The sequence below is a fragment of the Ammospiza caudacuta genome, chromosome 8, assembly GCF_027887145.1.
Source record: "Ammospiza caudacuta isolate bAmmCau1 chromosome 8, bAmmCau1.pri, whole genome shotgun sequence".
Classification (NCBI taxonomy): Eukaryota; Metazoa; Chordata; class Aves; order Passeriformes; family Passerellidae; genus Ammospiza; species Ammospiza caudacuta.
The window spans coordinates 10,295,967-10,313,806 of record NC_080600.1 but is presented as its reverse complement, the minus strand read 5'-3'; the positions used below and the strand labels follow the sequence as shown (position 1 = coordinate 10,313,806).

The window sequence follows — 17,840 nt, the reverse complement described above, 5'->3', positions numbered from 1 at the left end:
CTGATTAAGTCCCCTAATTAAACTATTGTGTACCACTTATGATACTCACAGCACCACCTCTCTGCATTTATTTTTTTTTAAATATTCCCATCCTTTGCCTGTTCAACTTCTAAACACTTTTCAAAAGACCTCTCCCCTACTGTGTCCTCATAAAGCACTGGCAACTCTGATCCTGTCCTTCAGAACAATTACACAAACAACCAAGCAAATAACTCACTTCATGTTCCAGTAACCAAGCCCAAAAAGTACATGCCAAGGAGATAAGTATCAACCCTGTGATTGGGGTGTCTTATACATTGAAATAGAGAGTGTAATATAAGATCTCATTTCAAAATGTTTCCTTTACTTACACACTTTACAGCTAAAATATTTGCATTTGATATTGCAAATTCAATATTTGAATTTGATTAGACTCTTTAATACTTTCAGTTAATCCACAGCTATATTTCCTTGTGAATAAATGAACACTTCCACCTGATTTTCTTCCCATGCACAGATTTACCCAACCCAATGCAGGGTTTCCACATCACAAAGTATTGCAAAGCTGAAATATGGGGTTCTGCAATTGCCATAACAAAGAGCATCTGAATGCACTTCCTGACTCATTTAGGAGTAGCTCCTAATGTCAGTCCCTCACTAAAGCATGGAATTCTTCCTTAAACCTGTGCAGACTTCTTGGAAGGATTACTCTGAGGTGAGGTCTGGCTCTGCTGAATTCACTGGCCAATTCACAGCTCCCATGGATTTCAGCAGGGCTCAGATTTCCCCCATCACCAGCAGCAAGCAAACTCACTTTCCCTCACTGCATTTTCCAGTTAGAGTGTGATACCAGCAGAATTGTTTCCGAGCAGTCTGGCTTGTCTGTCTGTGCTTGCACCTCATCTTTTCTGTGTATGTACTTTCACCACACAGCCACATGCTCCTGCATATGGAAAATTAACCCCCCCCCCCCTGCACACACACACACATATCTTACCCTCAAACACCATGGAGGGGAAAATTACTGAAGCCAATTTTAAAGAAAAATTATTGCTTCAGATGGAAATAACAGAAATGTAGCCTTGAAACAGTTCATCTTCAGATGACTAAAAGCAGCTAACCTTCATCAGAGCTCAGATTTCCAGCTTCTGCAGAGGCTGAGGACTCTGGGGGCCTGTGCATGGTATGCAGCATTTTCAAGGACAGCTGGATTTCTGGCATCTCAGGACAAGCTGGAAATTGTAATTGCCATCCCAGTGAGCTCCTTTGTCTGGGACTGATAGGGAGAGCTCCCCTCTAAGTGTCTCTGCTCACACTCACAGTGTGCACCAGTGGGGAGGAAGGGCAGGTGCACAAAAGGAGGTCTGAAATCACAGGGGTTATGTCCATAAATCCTAAAATCACAGGAGTTATGTCCAAAACTGCTACAATCACAGGGGTTAATGTCACCCCTTGCTCTCCACCTCCTGCAGCTTGACATGATGGAGTGAAAACCTGTTTGGAGCACAGAGCCAGGCAGTGCTCACAGACAGCTGGAAAGGAGGATATGCCCAGAAATGACAGCAAAAGGGGATAAGGAAAAATGTCTCATTGGTGCCATAAAGGATTTCCTTTGATCCCAAACCTGCCCTTTCAATGAGATTCAGGATTAACTCTGGTGTATTTCCCAAGCAGCCAGGCAGTCAGTGGAATGTCTGAATCCAACTACTGCTAGCAGCAATGTATTTTCAGACTTTCAGGAGCATCTACATGGTCTGCTGAAGACCTAGACCAAACACTGGGCTGGGCAGGAGCATGATGTGTACACAGAATACTAAGAAATACTAAAAAATATTTAACTTATATTACTATATACTAATAGATATGTAGCTATATTTAATTTTTGAAATTCTAAAAAATTTTTAACCAGTCACCCTCATAGTCACATAAGGCAGGATCTTACAAAGAAGCTGAGGGCAAATGCAGCTGTATCAGCTGAGGAATTGTGTATCACAGAGTGTGTCTGTAGCCTCAAGGGTGCTGTGAATGCCACCATGGGCCAAGCAAAGAATCAAAAAGCTTCAACCTAGAACCTTCCCATATCTGAAGCCATCAGTGGAAACCAAGAAAAGTGAAGTCTTCTCTCACCTTCTTCACCTGACTAGCAAGCTGTACGTCCCATCTAGACATACTTGAGGAAACAAAGAAAGCATCTAGGCTTATCCATATCTCTGTGGGATTTCAGCTACATCATTTTTTTCTCTTCAATCCTCTAAACTGAAGATAAGTTTGATATTGATATCCTCAAGCTGAAGGCTTGTCTTTACTGTAAGACAGGCATACAATTCAGAAAAAGCTGTTTCTGCTGCACATCTGAGTGATTTATTCATTTAGTTCATTAGGCCAGACATAAATAAAAGATATGGGTGTCAGTCCCCTACATGCAGCTTTAATTTGCTTGCTACATGTCTGGTGGAGGTCACTGTCACTTACCACCTCTGCACTTGGTGTGACAAATGTCCTCCCACACTCCAAGTGCTGCCACTGCAGACAGCAGCAACTGCAGCGAGCACAGACCAAGCCAGGAAGCCTCTAGATCTTAATTATAAAACCATAAAAGAAACCAACTGCCTCTGAAGCTCTCTTACTAGGAAACAAATGAGAATGGGAAATTTATTTCCAACCATAAATCCCAAAGCCTTCAGTTTAATTTTTCCCAAGTTAACTTTCTCACCTAGCTAAGCAGCACTGCCTTCTATTATTAGCTTCTGGCCCAATATCAGCTGACCACCATCAGTCAAACTGTCTTCATCTCAATGAGCTCAGGGACTCCCAAGGAACTCTGTGGATGCTGACTTGTGCTTGCAGCCTCTAATTATATTCTAACAGATAATGGAGCATTTAAACTCAGGGAGGATAGATTAAACTTGTAAGTGGATCAAAATCCTGGACACAACCACAGCTCATAGGATTACATCCTGGAAACATCAAGCTTAGAGGAGAGGCCCTCACCAACTGGCTGTTTCCCCATGACAAGTTTTTTAAGGACATGTTTTCAGCCTCAAAGGCTGTCTGCTATGCTTTCCAACTGCAGCATGTCTCTAGAATTTATTAAATTGTCAGTTGAGTATCTGGGTTGATGTTAAACCATCTGACCAGGCCAATGGCTGCTCAACTTATCAGACAATCATAACTCAAACAAATTGAGGCTGATGAGGTGAAATTGTTTTCCCAAGTTAAATTGTAAGTCCCTGTTCTACTATTAAGCAGCCTCTCAGCTGCACATCTGGCTGTTTTCCTCACCACAAGAATCTCTTTCCTCCACAAAACTCAGGACCATGACAAATTCTGTTCTCAGCCTTAGGGTGAGGAGCAGGACTGAGCTCCCTCCTGATGCCCCTGGCTCTTGCTGGTGACTCCCTGCCAGAAACAGCTGCAGGCAGAATTCTTGCACTCTGAATTCAAACTCCAACCCCTTTTGGGGACCAGCCAGAGCAGAATCTCTGCCCTGCAACTTAAGCACATAACCATGCTGAAGGGAAAATCCTTTAGACATTATCCCAGACACAATACACACCCAGAAGCATGTGGGGAAATAGGGAAAACCTATATTTGACAAAACAGTAATGTCAAGAGAAGGCCTCCTGGGCAGTCTGGCTCTGCCCTGGTCCAGGCTACTTAGCAGATTCTTGTATTGCTGTAGCAGACACAGACCTACTTGGTCCCCTGATCCAGGGACAAACACAGGGAGCAAAGGGAAAGGGCTACCTGGGAATGGGTGGAGAAAAGATGGAAAAGAGACTCTGCTGTGGCTCCCTCAAGAAAAATCCAAAATAAGGCCTCTGCTTTTGGATGATGGCCAATTCATCATCTCCTGATGGGAGGTGCTTGGTCAGGGCAGCAGAGCTGCCATCAGATATTATATCCTTACAGTCATTACTGCTCCATTAGCAGGGCTGCAGGCTGCTGAAATGACAGCCCAGGAGTGAAATTGTTTTGCTTTACTCCTTCAGCATAACGTTCAGCAGAATTTCAGGAGCTCACAGAGACCTTTTAGACTCACATTCTGCCAGCATCAGAAGTTTTCAGCAGGTCTATTGGATGGGCAGTGTCACTAACATCCACATCCACTGAAGTGATCCAGGTACTCCCTCTGCACACAAACTGCTGCTTACCAAAGGCTTTCCATTCTCCAGAGCATTTCCAAGAGGAATGCTGACTTTTGCTTACAGGTACAAGGCCTTTCCCAACCCAGGAAGAAGTAACTGCTGACAAAAGCACACCTACAAAGCCAAGGGTGTGACTCATGTAATGACACCTTCCCACTAACCTCCTCTTCCCATTCACTACCAACACTGGCAGACCCTTTTTAAGAAAGAATTAACCCCATCTTGCTCACAGTGGCATTTAGGCAACTATATACCTTTCAAAATATGACACAAGTGCTTTTAACCAACAATCATTATTCAAAACACTCTTTTTACTGAAGTGCAACTGATGCATTTTGCTTTCAGATGTATATTTGAATATTTGCTCATAAAATGAGTAAACAGCATCCAGTTTTATACTGACTAAAGTCTTGAAGTGACAATGAGTAAATCACATTTTTTCACTCTTACATTTCAGTAAAAGATATTTAGGTTATGTCCTCATAATTTAAATTTTAGCTTACATTTTTTAACTGTTTAAAACTGTGTCTTTTTGGGGACAGGGAGGAGTAGTTGCATTAAAACAATAAATAATGCTTAGGTCATTCTCTTTGAAATGTATTATTTCAGGAACTAAACAACTGGTTTAGAAGGTAAGGATGGCAAGAACCTCTGTATAATTGGATGAGCAATTATTTCACAAGAATGAAATTTAATCATCTTCATCAATGCAGTACAGAAAAGAATTACAAATCACTGCACATATATCATAAGCTGCACTGATAGAAAACATATTATTTCTCCTTATTGCCACTTGTATCAACTAATGATGAAGTCTAATTCTTTTTTATTATGATGAAAAACAACCTAAGGGTTATTTTTAACCTCAAGAACTCAAAACAACTTTAACTTTTCTCTCATCTTGCAGTCATTGGGTCAGAGACTCAGGAGAAACTATTAATTTAAAGAGAAACCTTTCCTACTGTAACTGTACAGCCAAATATCTCCAGAGTTCCCAAAAGCCTCTTCATTCCTGAGCCATTTATCAGATGTTCTGATGCAAACACTGGGGGGAAGAATGGTCCAGTGAACTAAACTGACCTAAGCTGAGCTGTGAAACCTCACACAAGCAACTCTGCCTTCTACCAAGGACCTTATGTTTTCTTTGCTTCAAGGTTAATCAGTGTCAGAGGAGGAGATATTACTGCTATTTCTCTGTCAGATCAGGGGTCAGATCCTGAGCTGGTACAAATTGCTCAGTTCCATACAGTGATAACAATACCTTTAGGCTGGAATCTGTATCACTGACTGACCACTGACATCCAGTTCACCTCTTCTCTTTGAGCAGCTCTATTATTAGCAAGAGTCTTTGTCCATTAAGCAAAAATATCTAATACTTGTTATCCCTTTAGTGCAATTAATTCCTTTTAAACAGAGCCAAAACTGCCTTTTTAATTTATTATTTGTGCAAAATGATTACTGAATGCAACAGAATGACAGAACGACAGAATCATCGAGGTTGGAAATGATCTAACCAACATAAATGTGCAATGCTCTGCAAAAAACACAGGAAATCCCTACCTCTACACAGCCTTCCTTCAATTGCCCGAGAACTCAGACATGAAACAGCTGTCTGGAACACATAAATCCATAACTGCACATTTCTGTTCACTTCCAGGTGGAAGAATAGACTATATAATAATGGGAGTACCTTCTCCTTGTGGCTTACAGTCTCATTAATGCTAACAAATTAGGCCTACACACTGAACAGATCAGCAAGACTTAAAAGTCACATGCAATTTTTAAGTTCACAAGAGGGACCTACAAAAAGAGTGCAAATTTCTATGACTTGTCAAAAAATTGTCACTGAATAAGACATAAAGATTCATGGTGTCAGTAAGCCTTGATCTTGACACAGAGCTGAAAACTAAGTGCAAAGCCTCTGTGATCATAGAACATTCATGGAAATTACCATCTTGACCTCTCATCCATGGTATTTCACATTAGTAAAGCAAAAGGACTTTTAAATCCGGCATATTTTAATTTTTCCCTTCTCCCTGTTATGCTTTGCTGCTGCTGCCAGCTCCCAGAGTCTTGGAAAACCAAAGTGGGGGAAAACTGAGCTGAATTTCTGTGCCTGGGAGTTCTACACCAATAGACCTGCATGCATGGTAAGATCACCCCCTGCAACTCATCCTCTCTTGGGGTACGTGCAGTGGAAAACCCAGCTCTGCCAGGCATTGTGTACAATTAAATATAAAGAAAGAACTGGCAGGAATTTATCTTTACAACCTCTGTGGGCTACAGAAAGGCATCACCCCGGTCAAAATCCAAAAATACTGCTTGTGTCTTACTTACATCCATAAATTCCACATTGGCTTTTGGACCAGTGGTCTCATTAAGGATCTTAATGGCCACAGGAATCTTTACTGTTTCTCCCTCAGGGACCCAGATTCCCTAGAAAAAGAAAACAAGGAGGCTAATTAGACAACAATCAGAAACACTTGATTCAGAGTTACAGTTCTTTTTGACACATTCTGTCATATTATGCAGATCAGTTGTGGGACTCAGAATGGAAAATGCACAACGTTACAAAAAAAAAAATTCTGTAAAACTACTTCTTACATCAAAACTAAACTCTGATATAAAATGAAACATTTTGTATCAGTGAACATCCTTGAACTTCTTGTCCATAACAGGGTTTCTAAGGAGCAATGGCAGCATGGATATGATGCACATTTTATAGGGACTTAGATAAAATTCTGATACTGGTTTGGATATATTTAAACAAAAAATTGTATTTTCTTTCTGGATTCTGTTGCCCAAACTTGAAGCCATCAGTAAACTCTCAAAACAGATTATCACCAGATCATAACATCGTGAAGGAACAGAACACCCTGAGAATAATATATTTAGAGTGAAAAATTTATGGGCTGTTTGTCTAATTAATTAATACCTGAGGATCAAAAATTTAGGTGGCTAAAAAGAAAATTTAAATTAAAATTCACAAACTGTTTTGGGCTACTTTTCCTTCACTCTTGACTACTGCTGTGTTTTTGTCAACCTCATGGCATCCATCTCTATCACTTTATTATTATCTAAGTATATAAATCTATTTCCATCACCTTGTAGCTATAGCCACCTGCTCTGTGCTTCCTTCCTTTTCTCCCCTCTTTGAGGACAGATGCAGATGCTCTGACTTATCACCTCGATTTGGCAGTCTTGGGCTGCTCCCAGAGGGTTGGGGAATTGCTTTGACTTGCCCCCTAAACCCTACTTCATCCCTCTGAGATCTGGAGATGACCAACAGATCTTAAAAAATAAATACTTCCTTAATTGAAGTACTTTTTCCATTGTGGGTTCCACTCTCACATCCCAGCTGTTAAAGGGTGCCCTGATATAAATCATCTTTTCTGTTTAAATGGAAGAAACAAGAAGTGCTACAGTTTAGGTAATGGCATTGTTTTTACTAGGTATTATTGCTGTTGCAAGACCCAGGTGACACTTGTGAAATGAAAGACAGCATTTATCCATGTTTCCAAAAGATGGAATATGATAAAAGATGCTCCTAGGTAAGAACAGGAGGGCAAACCTTGGTGCTGCACTTTGCCAGCAGGACAGTCCAGCCTTTGTAGCCCTTTTGCACATAAAAATGACTGAGGCTGACATGTCTTTGCTCACCAAGAAATAATATTTGCATGTCACCATTTGATGCTGAGGACGAGCAAATGCTGATTCACATTCTCTGAAAAATTCCTTCACCCAGGATTTTTCACCTGGGAAACTGAGAAGCCCCAGAGAAAATGAAAACAATTCTTATCTCATGTGCTTCTCCTGTGTTGTGCTCATGTGGAATGTGTTTGGAGATTGTTTCCCCACAGGTGATTGTTTCATTGGATTCTGATTCATACAATCAGGGCCAAGCTGTTGGGACTCTGGAAAGAGTCAGGAGTTTTCATTATTATCTTTTCAGCATTCAGTAAGTATCCTTTCTGTATTCTTTAGTATAGTATCGCACTCTTTAATATAATATAGTATCATAAAGTAATAAATTAGCCTTCTGAGAACATGGAGTCAGATGCATCATTCTTTTGTTGGGACATTCCCTGCAAATACAATAGATGAGTTCCTTGCACACAATTCCAGTGTCCTTGCTCTGCAGGGCTCAGGAACCACCTCTGGGACAGGCTGCTCTGCTGCAATGCAGTTCACTGCTCCAGAGGTAAAAGAGGGCACTCAGGGCTGTGTGGGGAAGGCTCTCACCTTGTACACTGTTCCAAAGGCTCCAGAGCCCAGGACCTTGACTCTCTTTAGCTCTGTCTCCTTCAGGATGCGGAGCTGGGCTTGGTTGGGCGCTGTGCCGCTCGGGGTCAAGGGTTCCACCAGCTGCAAGGAAGACCAAACACTGCTCAACATGGAGACCCATCAGAAGTTTATACTGAGAGCAACAAACCCAAGAAAATTCTGGGATAAGACAGTGGTGGAGATCTATTGACCCCTGCCCTGCCAACTCTTGGAGGGATTTTTCATCTTCAAAAGTGAACAAGCAACACCACACAACCAAGAGACCTTGTAAGAACCATGTGTGGTAGTACAACCAGACCTGATAAAGCAAGTCCTCACTCAAACGCAGAAATTTCCACCACAAACTGCATGATGGAATTATGCACTGCAAATTGAATTGGTGTCAGAGTAACACATCCAAGGACTTTTGAGAATGGAGGCAGTATAAATATTTTCTACATGACAGAAATATAGCATTTATTATCAGTGTACCACATCCCATTTTTGCCCATTTTAGTGTCCTTTAAGTTGGCCATATTTCTTTTTAATGGCCTGGACTAAACGGCTCATCACATTCTTATTCTGTTTTGACGAAGGGATGATTTTTCTGAACTTCTGTTTTACCACACAGGAAGACAGCTTTAGGGAGAAAACACCTTAGAGCAGACAACTAATTTATAACAGCCACTAATTTACTGCAATTAAACAATTTGCTCAAGATGTCCCAAGAAACTTTGTAAATGAGCCACAATGGCACATTCAGTTAAAAATGCTCTTAGATCTCATACCATCTCTGCCAGAAAAGAAATGCTTCTTTAAAACTAAATTAAAAATACACGTAGAGCACAATACTCAATACAACACATGAAAAACATTTTGTTCCTTCACAGGATGAGGAAAATAATTCAGAGCTTCTCCTACTCAAATTGGTTTGAAAACAGTGCAGCACTTCAAAGCTGCCTATTTACAAGGCTAAATGCACATGCTCTGCAGTTTGAGATCTACTTCTACAGCTCTTTGGGCACCATGAACTACTTAATTTGTTGACCAAACTAATTGGTTTTGCTCAGGTAAAAACACCAGTACCTGGCAATTAACGAGTAAGGAAAGATAACAAAACCAAAGAGCAACAAGTTGAGTGATTTCTTTCCTCCTTCCCACTTTAGATGTTCAGTATCTATACCCTGAAATAAAGGTTTACTGTAAAAGAAAATTAGGCATACTGGCAGCACACTTCTGTATTTTCAGCTTGTGAAGGATGAAGAGAGGTTCTGTGCCACAGTCCACCAACACAGGAATGTCAGGGAGAGGTGGGGATGTGTTGTGGGGATCTAAAACCAGGCTTGTAGGGTTTGATGGAGAATGATCTACAGGAAGAGTAAGTTCTGTTACAGCCTCCAATTAGAAAGAGAGACTTCAACTAAAGCTAATTGCTTGTGTGTTTATTTCAGGATGCTCCTGATTTAATATTCAGTTTCTTACCCAAGACAGCAGCTTCCTCACATGTTTAGTAGGAGGCCCTGGTCCCTCAGGACTGCTGTCAGCCACAGCTTTTATCTGACCAAATGAAAAATGAAATCTGGACTTCAAAGCCAATGCAAGGAGAACCACCTGCCTAAAATAATTTATGCTTAAGTATGAGCTGATACAGTGGCAAGAGTTATTCATCTAAAGGCATTGAGTATTGTCAAGCTTTCTATATAGTTGAACAGTATTTAACAAGCAACACAAATTCTAGCCAAACATAGAGATACTTGTGCAAACAGACTGGGGATGCATAAATCATTTACTCCCAGGCTCTACAGTGGAGTTGAGTGGGAGCAGAACCCTTGGAACAGAAGAGAAAACAGCACTGTTAATAATGCCTTATCAAAGAGTCACTAGCTATCAGCATTCCAAGCTTTATTATCTCACAAAGGGACACCCTAATTTAAAAATACCATCATTTGCAAAGTGTCTCAAATATTGGACTGAGGAGATTGCAGTAATCACCACTGCAGTAGCTGATAGATATACATTTAATGTTATATTTAAATGTATTTCCTGGATTGCCCCCTTCACTAAAGACACTTCAAAGAGCAGGATGGAGCCATGACAGCACTCTGCTATAGCTCTGCTACATGCTTTTGCCAGTAGAACTGTGAACTTCAATTGGTTAAGCTCTGTGGAGTATCTTGGCTTAATAAAATACATTATTGTTACTGATCGTTATTACAGGCTTTGACAAAATCTGCACTACAAAATCTGAAACTACAAAATCTGTAATCCAGATTTTGACAAAATTTGACTGCAGATTTTGATAAAATCTGGACTACAAAGGTATTGTAGGCACTGGGAACAACAGTAAGTTACAACATCTGCCTTTAAGCGTGAAGTGCGTACCAGAACTTGCTGAAGGAATTTACTTTACCCTTAAAAGTCAACCTAAATATGGCCAGAATGAAACCCTGTAATAGTTAAGCATGAGAGCTGCTAAATGTACTGATGAACTGGGATAGAAGTTCAGTGGAGAGCAGGATGGGAGTTGAGAAATCAGGTAGGAAACTTTTCCTGGTCTTCAGAAGCCATGAATCTGTACTTGTGAAGAAAACCAACACCTTGAAACAACTTTGTTCTTTTCACCAGTTTAGTTTGCACAAGTAAGCAGAAGGATTTCTGCAGCTAAGGGAAGACCTAAACACCTCTAATATAAAAGCAGAGCAACCCTGAAAAGCTCCCCAGACAGCCTGTGAGGAGCAGCCCAGGCTCACCTCAGTCTCCAAGAACCTTCTCAAGGCTCTCTTCTTCTTGATGCTTTTGCGCCGCACATACACGGCGAACGTCAGGCCCATGATGACGATGATGAAGAGGCCACCAATGACTCCAGCAGCAATCAGGGGGGTTCTGGCAATCAGAATCAGAGACTTTACTTCCACAGCTAGGGATGAGAGACCAAAGAATGCTTGGGTACATAAAACACAGTCACATGGAAAGCTCATTAACTGCCTTATGAATTCCAGCCCAGATGGGAAGTCAGGGCAAACACATTGACACATGGTAGGAATTTGCTTGTTTTTCATCATGATGCCAATTCCATTTTTGTTTACAAACCCCCATGCACATGTGAGGAGTCGTGTGGACAAGGAAACACAACATGCACTTTGATGGCAAATGCAAATCTGCAATGGCAAAATGAGGGCACAGGTATCTGCAGGGTCCTGTGAGAGATCTGCCTGTGCTGGCTTTGGTTCCACCCAAATCAACTCATGGGCTCCTGCATTCAGGGGAAAACAAGCCCATGAAAAATTCCCAGAATAGAAACACAATGTGCCTTTTTGAGTAAGCAGGAAGTGAGAGGGAACTCCACGGGCAAGATGGGGAGATCACCTACACAGGCAATGGAGAAATCAGGCTCCCTCCAGAGGAAAACTCATAGCAGTACCTCAGATTGGGAATTTCACAGCAACATACCAACATACCAACAACTTGCCAACACGAACACACTCAGAGCATTTAACATCCCTCCAAAGGTGGCCGCAGAGTTGCTGAAAAGATGGGTAAAACCACAGCATGACAACTGCGCAGGACAATGGTGCTGAAACCATTGCCTGGTAAGCCCAGGACATAGATTAACCGTTGTCAGGATTGTGGAAATGTCACTACTGCGCACTAAAAGCCTCCCCCAGTTACAGCTGAGTGATGATGAAAGGTACATTACAGCCTATTAATAAAAATGTACCACACAGCTATGGAAAATTTTAGAGTCTCCCTCAGAAATACTAAATTGTTTTATACAACCCTTTCTTTATTCTTCTTTTTACAACCTTTCCTGAAGCAGTGCCATCTCACCTGGTATGGTGCATGAAGGTGAGTCTACATTACCACTGAGAAAGCCTCACACTCCCACATCCAGTATTTAAATTTATTTATATCCACATATTTTATAAATAATTAATTTTTCCCAGGGTAAACACATTACCACAAAGCCTATTACAGTTCACAGACTTCCTGATGGAAACTCTAAGCTTGCAAATAAAGGAAAGGGAATGTTGTCAGGCTGGGAAATGGGTTATGGTGTTTAGGGAACATGAGTCCAGTACCACCACCTCCTCCTCCTCCTTAAAACACATTGTCCTTTCTGACCCCAGTGGTTACTCTGTGATTTTGAGTGCAGAGCTAAAGAATCTGGAATATCCACCCCAAACAATGCCCCCCTTTGTTAACATGTCTTTCTACATTGCAAGAAACTCTTAAACAGGCAATTATGAAAAACACTGGCCACCAAAAGCCTCCTATGGAGCTTGTACTGCCTAATGCTCCTGAGCAGAGGAATTTTTAAAATTCATTTTTATGCTGTATGAGCAGCCATATAATTTTGAACAAACACCACCAAACCACAGAGTGACTAAACAGGCAGGAGAACTCTCAGCTTTAAAGTGCATATTAATAACTAACATAACAGTTGTCAAAGTAAGTAATTGGAGTTTTATAGTACTGTGTACTCTAAAAGTAGTCCAAATAATATTTACATGATAGACTATAATAAAGAAATGGTTCTAAAGGGGACATAATAAGTAATGAAGAAAATAAAGTTTGTAGCTCTTCTATTGTTATAGAGTACAAGGGGGGGTTCAAAATGGATCTTTATGATTCCTCATGTGAACTCTCACTGACTTTGAAACATTGTCCTCATTTTTAGTAGGTAACTGAAAAAAAGGAAATAATTTTCAATGACTTCACCAAACAAGCATTTTAGTTGCTAATGTGAAATATGCTATATTATACCTGAATTTTTAGGAGGTACCACCTAAACATATTATCAAGCAAGCTTAAAAAAGAAGTGTGAAAGGGATAGTACAATGTGCAATAAATGAATATATTTAAATGCTAAATAAATCAGTGGAATACATTAAAAAATGTATTTTCCACTCAAATAGTGATCAATTGCCTTGACTCCCAAATCCACTACCCTTGCATTAAATCCTGTAAGTCACAAACACCCCAGCCTTGGATGTGGTCACATACCCAGCAGCTTCTCCTCTCTATGCTGCTGAGCTAAGCCCCAAAGTCAACAACTCAGGTTTATTTGCTCCAGGACCAGATGCCAAGTCTCTGCAGCCACAGCTCCCTGTTATCACTTCACACTGCTTTCAACCACACCTGGATTATTTCCTAAACCCAGTTTTCAGGGTGCCACCCCATCACTGGGGTTATTTTCATGTGTGTTTGTTGGGTTGACTTTGCTTTTTCTCTCTGTTCTGCTAATATCAGTTCTCCTGCCTCAGTTCTCTGCTTATTTTCATGCTTGCAGAGCCTTACCAGTAATACCCTGATGAATTCCATTAAGCTGTTTACCTTTCTGCTGGGCCATTTCTGGGGTTGTTCAGAGATCCCTGCAAGGTGGCACTGACCAGAGCTGCTGCTGAAGTCACAAAACCTTCTCCCATTTTGTTGGTTTTTTTTTTGTTGTTTTTTTTTTTAATCCAATCCTTTTTTGCATATGCACCTAACAAACTGTTTGGCTTCACAGGCAGCTGGGCACACAAATCTCCTTTTCTCTAGTGGCATTAAGGATTTAATCCAGTTACTTTTGTTACATTACTGTCCCACAGCCACCTACACGACTGCAATTCCTGACATTTGCTCCACTCAGACTACTGCCCACTTAAAACTAATGCCATGAGCAATGCTGATGAAAAGACAAAAAATGCACTATCAAAGCCCCCATCATCATCTTAAACTAATTTTTAAAAGCATGGAGAACAGAAAAGGCTCAGAAAAGCTAAAGTTCTATGTCAGTCCTGCTGCCCAGCATAATTAATGGACAGCAAAAAGTCAACCCTGGCTCACATTTCTTAGAGGTCCACCACTAACCCACCAACAGGAAACTCCTGATACAGCCACTGCTTTCCTTTACACACTGGAAATCTACTCCAGAGGATGGAAACAATCTCTGCTAGGTGTTTCTGGATTTTCATGCTCATCAAAACAGGCTTAGCAGTCCAAGAAACACGGCCCTGAATCATAGCTCAACCCCACATAATTAATTTGCTATCCCACATCCTTCCCTCAACTGAGGACAGAATACCAATTAATAAGTGGAAAAGGCATCAGCTGGGGAGGCTGTGGGAGGAAAAAAAGATCCATAACATGAAAATCCTGCCTCTTAAACCAGAAACTATGTATCTATGGCTAAAAGTTGAAAGAAAGAATCCAGTATTCCCTTAGGAGACATGAATAATATATATGTACTTCTTTTCTAAAGGGTATACTGTGTTTTCACATTTAGAAACACCTAACGCCCACTTCCACACACCAAAGCTGACACTGAGTTCAAAGTTAGTATTCCAAGATGGACAAGGATGCTCAGCAGCAGGGCTCACACCATTCCATCCACTCCTAAAGATCAGGACACCTGCAATTCCCACAGTGCCCTGAGATCAGATATTAAAGCCTGATTACTGATTTGGATGAGTACAGGGTTGGTCTTACACTCTTGACTGCAGCAGGAAGGGGAGAGGAAATGGAGCTGTGGCCTATGGAGTAAAGCTGACAAACACCACCTGCTTCTCTTCCTTGGCACTGACCCACCTGGTCTGAGATGTAAAGAAACTGAGCTTTGAAGCCAAGCTCTTAGAAGGCTTCAAGTTCCTGTATCAGCTTCCTCCTGCTTGGAGTTTTTATCTGTATATCCAAACAGGATTCATTACAACCTTGAGTGTTTGCTAAGCAGCTCCTTCTCACAAATTCTTGTTTTACCAAGGCATTATTTTCTCCTGATGGATGCTTCCCACACTGCATTCCTCACCCCTTCCATCAGTGGGGGTTCAGCCAACTTTGAAGCTGCTCTTTCAGAGATCTGATGGATTCTACTAATCCTGTAGTGACAATCTTAGTATTTAAAATACACAAGATAAACAACTGGGCTGGGAAGCAAATTTGTGGATGTTTCACCAGCCTCTCTCTGCTGTGCTAAGTTCCACAGCCACAAGGTCCAGAGTGCCTGGTGTTCACCCCAAGGTGATGTTATTCTCACCAGGACTGCTTTGCTTTAGATTCTTTTACAAGAACAAGGCACCCTCCCCTCTCCCCTCCTAATTGGAGGGTGTTTGAATACTGATAAATGGCCCTATTTATGTGCAGATTGGGAGGTTTTATCAGGAGTAAACACAAATTTTAACTCACAGCTGATCTTACAGTTACACAATTACTACCAATTCCACATTTAATCCAGAGATGGGCAAACTGTCAACTAGCCACAACTTTTCAATATGGAAAATCACCTGAGGGTTGCAGTCTGTGTCTGGGTGCACTCAGCAGTTAAACACCACTAAGGAGCAGACACAGCTTTCATTTTGGCCAAGGCTCATGGGGACAAACATGCACCTGTTGACAAAACTGCTTTTTTCTTACCTGGTTAAACACTGGTTTTTGTATCAATGCCTGTAAAGGTATGTTCTACTCACACCTCTTTAAGAATGTAGGGGTCCCCATTTCACTCAACAAAGTAAATGAGAATAAAGAAAGAAATATTAAGTAGAGCTTTAAAAATTATTACAGCCTAACACTCTACACATTAATATGTATTGATTCAAAATCTGTGGCATTTTTATTACCACACACAGAGCACAATGGATTTCTTTAAAAATGGTTTTAAATCTGAATGGCATAATTTAGAACTACCTCTCTGTTACATTTTCACTCTAAATTACTAAGAACTCTCAATATTAACTCTCTGTTAATACATCTGACTGGGAATAACTACTGAAATCTCTGGGATTACAGTATCAATATCAAGGCTTTTTATGGACTTCTGCTCTAAAACTGAAAAGTCCCAATAATTCTCTTGCACCTCTGCCATTTATGGGCTGAGATTTTTCTTTTCTGCCTCAACTTCAAAAAGGAATGCTATTGTTAAGAGCTTGCACAGTGACTCGGTTTTGAGGCCTGTGCTTTTAATAAACAGATTAGCATTCGTTTTAAAATATGCCAAGCCAGGCCCCATGTAATGTAGATTGATTTATCTGTGACACAAAGCCAGTTAAATCCACTAGACTGAACTCACAGGTGAAGCCAGTTCAGCAAGTAAAAGAGCAATCTGCTTTATAAAGTTGTCATATTTCCCATTTTCTTTGCAAACAATAATATTTTGCATTAAATAAAGGAAACTGGAGCTGTAATGACCATGGATGCTGATGGACTGCTCTGAAATCAAAACTATCAGCATTAGCTCCAGGAGTTTCTCTCTGCATAAAGAATTCCTGTTAGAAGCAATCAACTCAGCCTGCTGCTCTGCAACCAGTGGCAGTCAGTGGCTCATCATGCCTGTGCACATGAAATTATTCATTCAGAAAACACACTTTTCTCCAATAGAAACATGGCCTGCTTTGTGCTACTGTTTGTGGTTCATTCACTGTCACATCCAGGAGCAGCAGGGAGCAGCACAACCCATGGCAAGGCCTGTTAAATTACTGGAGAAACACATGAAATCTGAACCCACATCAAATCTGTGGGTACCAAAACATCCAGTGGGAGCTGGGTCTCATGGACAATCCACACTGCAGCTCTGTCTTAGGTTGGAAGATGTGCCTGGAGCTGTGTATTCCATTCCCATCTGTTAGAGGTGGGGCAGTTCTTTTCTATTCCTTGGGCAGTTTTCTTTATCTCTTCCACAACCAACCCTCCCTCCAGGAGATCTCTGCTGTTCATGGCCACCGAGTGTCCCTGCATGGCTGATCAAATTCCATCATCCCATGGGGAGATGCTCTGCCCAGGGGAGGAGCCAAGCATTCCTACCTGGATACAATCTGAGGTTTGGAACAGCACTGCAGCCTTTGCCCACTGCATTCCCAGAGGAGCAGCTTTCTGCTCCCCTGCATTCCCAGAGGGAGCCCAGGCCCATCTCCAGCAGCCCTGGAGCTTCAGAGGAAAACTCCCCCCTTGTGCAGGATCCCTGCTCCAGCAGAACCACAGCTGGCACTGCAGGAGGGCTGAGCCACCATGGGATGGGACTGTGCCACCACCCTGACACACGGGGTCAGGGCCTGTTCTGACTCTGGCAGTGTTGGGTTTTTTGTACTATTGCATTTGTATTTTTAATTTCCCTAATAAAGAACTGTTATTCCTACTCGCATATCTTTGCCTGAGAGCCCCTTTCAAAATTACAATAATTCAGAGGTTTATATTCTCTATTTCAAGAGAGGCTCCTGCCTTCCTTAGCAGACACCTGTCTTTTCAAACCAAGACAAGCTCAAAACTGGAACATTCTGCTCTGCAATAGGTTTTTATAAATACAAAGAATAAAGATCATGAAAGAATGTTCAGGACTATTTAAAATAACTATCGGGAGAAAAACTGTTTTAATATTGTGCTCTTCCTTTTGTTATTTTTTTAAACACTTTTTTAATTCCACTAGTGGAAAGTGCTTGTAATTCACTTAAGTTCAGTTAAGTGTCTGCTGAAATTGAGTTA

At 41.2% G+C, this 17,840-nt stretch overlaps 1 protein-coding gene across 1 annotated transcript in view; it reads right to left on the bottom strand.

Moving 5' to 3' along the window:
• The window catches only part of ERBB4 (erb-b2 receptor tyrosine kinase 4), a 483,510-nt gene that overhangs the window by 101,163 nt on the left and 364,507 nt on the right, over positions 1 to 17,840 (bottom strand). The window contains exons 17-19 of the mRNA XM_058809969.1: positions 11,141 to 11,273; positions 8,370 to 8,492; positions 6,465 to 6,563 (exon numbers count right to left, since the gene is read on the bottom strand). Of these exons, the coding sequence (XP_058665952.1) occupies positions 6,465 to 6,563; positions 8,370 to 8,492; positions 11,141 to 11,273 (355 nt within the window). The remainder of the gene's footprint in view (positions 1 to 6,464; positions 6,564 to 8,369; positions 8,493 to 11,140; positions 11,274 to 17,840) is intronic.